The 8267-nt window shown below is 34.3% G+C and overlaps 1 protein-coding gene across 1 annotated transcript; it reads right to left on the reverse strand.

Annotated features, from left to right (window-relative positions):
- Positions 1-3932: 3932 nt before the first annotated feature.
- Positions 3933-5487, reverse strand: LOC133036023 (protein FAR-RED IMPAIRED RESPONSE 1-like). The gene is made up of 3 exons (XM_061112491.1): positions 5459-5487; positions 5129-5377; positions 3933-4833 (listed from the first exon to the last, which is right to left on the reverse strand). Exons 1-3 carry the CDS (start codon positions 5485-5487, stop codon positions 3933-3935), a joined length of 1179 nt encoding a protein of 392 aa, XP_060968474.1.
- Positions 5488-8267: the final 2780 nt, after the last annotated feature.

Genomic DNA, 8267 nt, shown 5'->3' on the forward strand with positions numbered 1-8267 from the left:
TTGCAAATAGAAACAAAAGGCAAATCGTTAAGACCACATGATTAGTGATTATACTATAAAATTAGTAGGCCATAAATAGAGAGATTAGCTAGATTTAATTAGATGAGTGAATGAGAGTGTTGAGTTAGGAAGGGTTGACTGGGGTAAACGTGGGCCAAGACACTTATAAAAAAAAAGGGTTACAACACGTTCTACGCGGTTTTGTTTAACATGTAGTATGCAGCAATTCCTCGTACACACGTTAAAAACAAAATTATATAATGTTGTTTGATAAGATAAACACTGTGATCCACGAACCCAATATGATTTATTGTTTTGTCTTTTGAACGACCACACTACATACTTTCTTTTTTATTATTAATTTTTCTTTATTAAATTAAAATATGTCACATTCAAATTTTTGAGACGAATATATACTCGACGGCAGAAAAACGTACGTATGGTAATCACAACAAAACATACCATGACAATTAGGGTTAATTTACTATTGAAAAGTAAGATAAAATAATATCACAAAATAAAATAAACAATTTAATATCTCATTTTCACTTTCACAAGAACACTAAGTTAGTCACCCCAAAAGTTTTTCAGTTATGTCTCTTGGGACTGTGTTGGACAATGTAGTGTAAAATTTTTATTTTAGGTTTATATTAACGTTTGAGTTATTTGCAGCAAAACTTCTTTAACTCTCAATTCACTTGTAAATAATCATCCAACCTCTAAGTTTAGTGGGAAAATCATCCAAAATGTTGTTCCGTTTGTATTTTTAAGGTGTTGTCTCCTCATCTCCGTTAACTCCATATTTTGCCTACGTGGCAACGATAAATCACTAAAAAATTATCCTAAGTGGCCATATTTTCCAAAACTTAATGTGTAAAAATTAAAATAAATAATTAAAATAAAAATAAAAAGTACTTTAAAACATAAACAAAACCGTAATTTTAAGAACAGATCAGACATCTAAAAATATACTATGAACAAAGATCAACCCAAAATTCTTCTTCTACTTCTCTTCCTCTTCTCTTATAAAGAAAAATTATCATATTTAATTCTTCTTCTTCTTCTTTTTGTAGCAGGGGTGGTAAAATTTCGGGCAAGGGCGGCAGCTAGATTTGGGCATGCATCAGACACATCTAGGAAGAGTTTTTTCTGATCTGGGTTGAGATCTCTCTGATCTGGGCTATGATTGGCATGAATCTGGGTCGGAGAGAGGAGCAGAAATAGATCGGAGAGAGAACCAACAATTTGATGAGCTCGTCGGAGAGAGAGAGAGAGAGAGGATGCACCCTCTGAGCATCTGTTGTATTATTTATTATATAATTTAATGTTTAAGATTAAAATTGTGATATGTTATATATAATTACATATACTATAATTGGAAATTATATGCATGTAATAATCACAATATTATGTGATTGGGAGTTACATATAGTTGTAACATATAAGAGGTGGAGTTAATATTTTGTAACTTCCACATGATCACTAATTAGTGTGTAAAGAGTGGTTACACAACTTAATTTTTGAAATTCATAAACTATAATTCAAATATAGTTGTTGGGGATTCAATTTTATCATTTATAATGTGTATAAGTGATACAAAATAAAGTGGAAATGGTTTGGAATAGGTTGGAGTGTTATTTGCAAAAGCTGAAAAATTTAGTAACTAGTAACTAGTTACTATTTTTTTCAGCATTAATAGTAAAACGTTTTTTGCTATTGGGATGGCTTTTAACAACTTCTATAACCTCCGAATTACCAATTTAATCCCATTTACACCCCATTAAGAAATGGTAACAGCCATTGGGTGTGTGATGTTTGAATTTTAAAGTTTGTGATCCTAAACACTATAAATAGAGGCCTTGGTTCACCCTTTGAAACACACTCTTCTCTTCTATCTTTCAAACACAAAGCTAGAGAGTTCTAAGGCGTGATAATTCCTAGAAGTATTTCCACAAAGCCCTAAGTGTTTCATAGAGGGGGAAATAATCTACTTGCACAAAGGTGTAGAAACTTAGCTTTTGGTGATCCCCATCTCCACTTTGGGTGTTTGTTCTTCTTTCTTATTTTGTTCTATTCTCAAGTTTTATATTGTTTTCTTGTTCTCCTCTAAACACTCCTATATATATACTATCATATATTCATATATTGACAATATAGTACTATATATATTATATATACATACTATATATACACTCTTTATTTCTCTACTATATATAATCTATTATATTTAAATATTCTATATCATATATATATACTCTATTATATATATATTCTATATCATATATATATCAGATATATATACACTATTATATATAGGCGAACGATTTTGTGCCCAGAAGTGTGAATCACGGATTGGAATCCATTGTACGGCAGGTTGGTCCCACATTAGAGTAGTTTTTTTTTTAATTATTTAATTTAGTTGGCAACCGGTTATTCTAGGTTTGTGAACCTGTTGTACAGTTGTTTTTTTATTTAAAAAATAAAAAGGTACAATTAAATTACTGTTTACGTTAGTTAATGTAGGAAAAAGTACAACAACTTTACTGTTCGTGGCAGTTAATTGTACAAATATACTGTAGGCAGTGGGTCCATGTTGTCGGAGTGGGGTTATTTTGATATTTTACATCATGTATGTAATTTTGGAATTGTAGTTGAGTACAAAATATCACGTACCGAGTACATTAATTGTTTATGCATGCTATTTAGTAAAATTAGTGTACAAAATATCACGTACCGAGTACAAAATATCACGTACAGAGTACGTTCATTTTTGTTTCGTAGTACATTGTTAAGAATAATTTGTTATAAATTATGAAATTATGTGCTGGTGTATTATTTTTATTTTTATTATTGTGTATAAAAAAAATTAATTACTATGGAAATTTTGACCTTATAAGATTGAATTTTTTTGGGTAAAATAATTTATTTGTTCATTAATTATAATTTTGAGATTTGTTGAGATAATTACCTTAAACACGGCAAACATAACATGAAGTATATAAATTTAGAGTTTTTGAAGTAATAATTAGAGTCATAAACATTAAAACATCAATGGTTAAAAATAGCTAGTTATATATATGAATGACCATAGTATGATTCTTGTGTGGAGGAAGGCGGTTCCGGGAAATACGCGTTGGAGTGTTCATTGAATGAGTCAGTTGTTGGTTTATTGTGTGCAGACTGTTGCCCATGAGATCCAGTATTCTGTTGACGGTTTGGGCACCGTCGATAATCATGTCCTGATGAGCGACAAATGCGACAATGTCTTGAGTTTCTTGGGATCTGCTCCCCGTTCGGTCCTTCCCTTGGATTTCCCGTACCCTTTGTTCTCACAACTTTGGGGTCTTTAATAATGTTGGGGTTGTTACGATATCTTCCAGGTTGTGCCGTCTCTCCTTCTGGATTGGAACTCATCTCAAATTCTTCCTTGAACATTAGAGTTAGTCGTTCAATCTCTTCCTTTGCACGCGTTTACGAATCCTCTGTTTCTGCTGCATAGAAAGTGAAGTTATAAGTTAGTGAACTCAGAGATCCAAACCTAGCCATCTCATAAATGTGCTGTTGTTCTTGTGCCGGGGGTTGAAATGTAGGTGGAGATTTGTCTTCGCGGATTTGCTCCATCGCTTCACGAGAAGAATATTAGGTATTCTTCTCATGTTTAATCTTTTCATTGTAGCCCATAAATGTCTACAAGGGTACCCCTGACCTTCATATAGCATGCAACTACAGTGTAGTGCTCGTTGGCCTTCACAGTAATGAACTCGGTATTGGACTTCCGGATGCTGAAACTTTCGAATGGTGTATATCTGCCACTTTCCTTCTTGCTCCTGACTTATGACAAAATAATTATTCTCTAAATCAAGCTGCTCAGCAACCTTGTGGTACATAGTTCTTGTGTAGAATTCAGCACATTGGTTGTAGTACGTGGTCAATCATGTAGGATTAGGTGGGTGAGGTCGAGTGCATCTGCTTTTGAAGTCATTTGCAGTCTCGTTGTGTCTGAGCTTTGAGACTGTCATATCTATGGTTGTTACAAATTCACGCAAGCAATAATTCTTCTCTAAAAATTTTTTTAGGGCGGAGTTGATCGATTCGCAACGTTGTGTGGTTCTCATTCCTGCAATGAATGAACCCCTTAAATAAGTTTCTGCCAACTGTTTTCTTGTGTTGAATGTTGTTTGGCACCATTCATTAACTATTAGTTGTTGGGTTTCGACGACGTCTAACCATCTTGCTTCAAAATCCTCCTCCTCGTAGTAGTTGTACATTAGATCTTTAAATCTTTTCAAGAAGATCGGATCTTTAACCTTTTTGGAAGCATTTGTATTGAGATGCCAAGCACATAGACGGTGTGTAACATCAGACATGTGTTCCATGATGGCCTGTTTCATGGCCACATCTTGGTCAGTAACTACAACATTTGGCTTTTTATCTCCATGGCATTCGAGAAATTTTTGAAGTAGCCAACAATAGGATGGAAGCTTCTCGTGGAGGAGGAGAGCGAACACAAAGATGCATGTGTTGAAATGGTGGTTTATGCCAATGAGAACAGTGAGAGGCTTATTGTACTCATTTGTCATGTAGGTGGTATCAAACACTAGTACATCCCCAAAAGCCACATAGTCGACACGTGAGTTTCCATCTGCCCAAAATAAGTTAGCCAACTGATTCTCCTCGTCCACCTGATATACAACGAAGAAATTTGGATCCCTCTCTGCGAGACAATCAAGAATCCCAACGCTCCTTCCGAGTCCGTCTGTATCTTTTCTTCTCGCTTGGCACCAGCAACCCTGTTGTAGACATCTCGAAGTTGACATGGTATTCTCTCGTAACCTCCACTTTGCAAAGCAACATGAGACATTATGTTGGCAGTTTTAATTCCAATGTAGTTCATCGACCTAACTTGGGCAAGCAATCCATCGGACACTACTCGATATGATCTCAAAAATTGTACCTCACTTGATTGTGTATTGTGCTGAACTCTTTGCATTTCTAAGTGTTAGATAGTTGTGTGAGTAAAATACGTAATGCTGCCTGACATCCGGTTCTAGTGACATCATGAGGTCTCTTTTTTCTTTGTCTTTTCGTTAATGTGATTCTTTTGTAACCCTCGGAGCAACAAACCCACCTGTGCATTACAATGACTCCTTGAGAATGTCGTACATCATCTTTTCTTGTGCCGAAACCCATCCGTTTCGCGTACATTTCGTAGAATGCTTCCCTTTTTCCCAGTTTGTCGAGACTCTTGCCTGGGACGTCACATATTTGAATCTCATTCACTGGTTTTGTGATGTTTAGCTCTGTTGTTATGCTTTCCCATTCGTAGGTTTGTTCCTCATTCATGTTCTCTGCTTGAGACTCGGCCTTCATATTGTATCTGTTTGAATTAACAATTTAAATGATAAAGTTAATAGGTAAGGAATGGTTGTCGAGAAAGATCCAAAAAAAAAGGACTTACTGATAAGTGACCAATTGTTCCTTCGACATTAATGTACTGGAGTAGAGTTAGAGTGTTCGATTGTTATTGATATCCAAGAATTTGAGATGAAGAGTAAGGGAAAGATAGTGGTGAGTCGAGTGAAATTAGATTTTATGAGATTGAATGCCTCAGATTGTAGAGTAATATGGGTTGGTGATCACATTTAAGTCTGTTGGGCTGATATTAATGGGCCTTTGCAAAATTGGAAACTCTATTCCATTGTCTTCGTACTTTAGAACAGTGAAATAGTACAATTACATTTACTTTTGAATAAATTAATTGGAAAATAAGGTTATTGTAAGAGTTAGGGTTTAGAAATTTTATTGAGTTGTATGGGTTGGTGGTAACATTTAAAATTGTTGGGCTTATATGAATGAGCCTTTACCAACCTTGTTTAATGAATTAAACCATTTCGTACTTCAGGAAAAAAGTAATAGTACATTTTTTTATTTGTGGAAAATAAAGATTGAAAAGTAAGGATCTTTTTTTTTTTGGTTAAAGTGATGAAATTTTTTAGTAGAATGGGTAGTTTCTCCTATTTATATATGTTGGGCTAATATTAATGGGCCCTTCACCTACATCTTCTTATGAATTAAACCATCGTCGTACGTTAGAACAGTACCGTAGTACATTAGGTTTTTGGGAAAAACAGGATTGATGAATAATGTTGACATTTGACCATACTCCGTACGCCTACACGTGTATTTAATTGTGTAATTCAGAGATTTAACCACCCCTCTTTTGACACATTAGATGTGCCCAATGGAGTACATCCCAATGAAGTACAGCTAACTAAAAAACGTACTATAACTTATCCTGCACGACTTATATAACACACTTGAGACGTTTTCCAATCCAGCATCAAGTTTATAGAGAAAGTAACTTGTAATTTAGTTATTAGCATAACAATATATCAAGTATGAGTTCAGATCCACACTGGGTTACTTTCAATGGACCAAATGAAGGTATCTATAGTAGGTATGTGTTGGAAATTATTTTACCAGGATCTTAGATCTACTCACAACTATGTTGATTAACACCCTAAATATGAACTTCTAAAACGATTATGAAATAAGCACATATAAAGTATGAGAAACCTTACATTGGGTGCAGCGGAATAATATGACTCCTTCCGTTCAGATCTCTAACCCTTGTATCCTTTCTGTCGCAGAGTATTATCAAGATCTGAACCTGGATCTCTTTCTCTCCTTCTTTATTGTTGAAACTCCTTCTTGTAGAAAGTCTTTCTTCACGATCTTCCTCACTATGATTGAGGTATCACTTGCTGTGTGTGGGCACTACTCTAATCACTAAGTGGTTCGAAATTATTAAGGAAGAAGAAGAGTTAGAAGTTGCGTCTAGGGTTTAGAAAGAGAAGGCTCTGGTTTTTCTCTGAATGAAAGTGTAATTTTCCTGAAGCCTTCACTATCTATTTATAGCATTCCACTAGGGTTACGTTTGAATTATTTGGCATTAAAATAATGAAAATATCTGATGATAAATCCTATAAAAGTGGCCGGCCTAGGCCATATGGATTTGGGCCTCACTTTTTGCAATTTTGCAGTTTTATCATTTCTGCATCTCATTTTCTCAAAAACGCCAATTTTCAAATTCAACCATTTAAATGCCAATTCTAACTATTTAATAACTATAAATAATTATTAAATAATATTTTAATTTATCATATTTATTAATTGAACCATACAAAGTATCATAATTAACAAATATGCCCCTAAAACTCTTTCTTTACAATTTCGCCCTTACTTAGTGAAAAATTCACAAATAGACATAGTCTAATTTGAGAATTATAACTTATTAATCAAAACCAATTATATGAGTCTTACAAGCAATATTATCTCAACTAGTGGGGGGACCATGGGTCCATATAACCGAGCTTCCAATAAGCAGATCAAGAATGTATAACCTAAATTCACTGACTTATTAATTCTTCGTTGAATCCACGGATAGAACTTAGAATTGCACTCTCAGTATATAGAATGCTCTATATGTTCCACCATATAGACACATCATTAGTTATCCATTGTTATAATCCTAATTTGATCAATGATCCTCTATATGAATGATCTACACTGCAAAGGGATTAGATTACCGTTACACCCTACAATGTATTTTATCCTTAAAACACTTAACCCCGTATAAATGATATTTCAGCTTATGTGAAATGAGTACTCCACCATTTATTTTTCGTTTGGTCAAGCTCGAAGGAGATCATCCTTTACTTACTATTCGCCAGATAGAAGGTACAGATTCCATGTTTATGTTAGTGCTCCCACTCAATTGCACTACCGTGTTCCCAAAATGTACGTATCACCCTGACCTAAAAGTAGGCTTAACTAACAAATCAAAGAACACGAATATCCTCTTAAGATTGAGCCTAATCATAGCAGGATTAAGATCATTTGATCTAGGATCAACTAGGTGATATTGACTTGAATAGATATTACGGTAAGTTTAATAAATATAAGTCAAAGTTCAATATCGGTCCCTTCCGATGCATACTCCATGCACCCAACCTGAGCTTTACTTTATTTACTTTAACCAATGCTCTGGATAGAACATAGCATTTCTCCAAATGCAAGTAAACTCTATTGTAGATTATCATGTCAGTAAAACCCTATGTCTGATAAATCTGGGAATCTTTATTCACATACTCATGTTTACTTTCCAATGTGTTGACAACACAATAAACAGGATCAAGTATGTGAAAAGGGTTTCAGATGAATTTATAAATCAAATAGACAAGCAATTGATAACATGAACCAAGACA

Source organism: Cannabis sativa, chromosome 3 (assembly GCF_029168945.1).
Source record: "Cannabis sativa cultivar Pink pepper isolate KNU-18-1 chromosome 3, ASM2916894v1, whole genome shotgun sequence".
Classification (NCBI taxonomy): Eukaryota; Viridiplantae; Streptophyta; class Magnoliopsida; order Rosales; family Cannabaceae; genus Cannabis; species Cannabis sativa.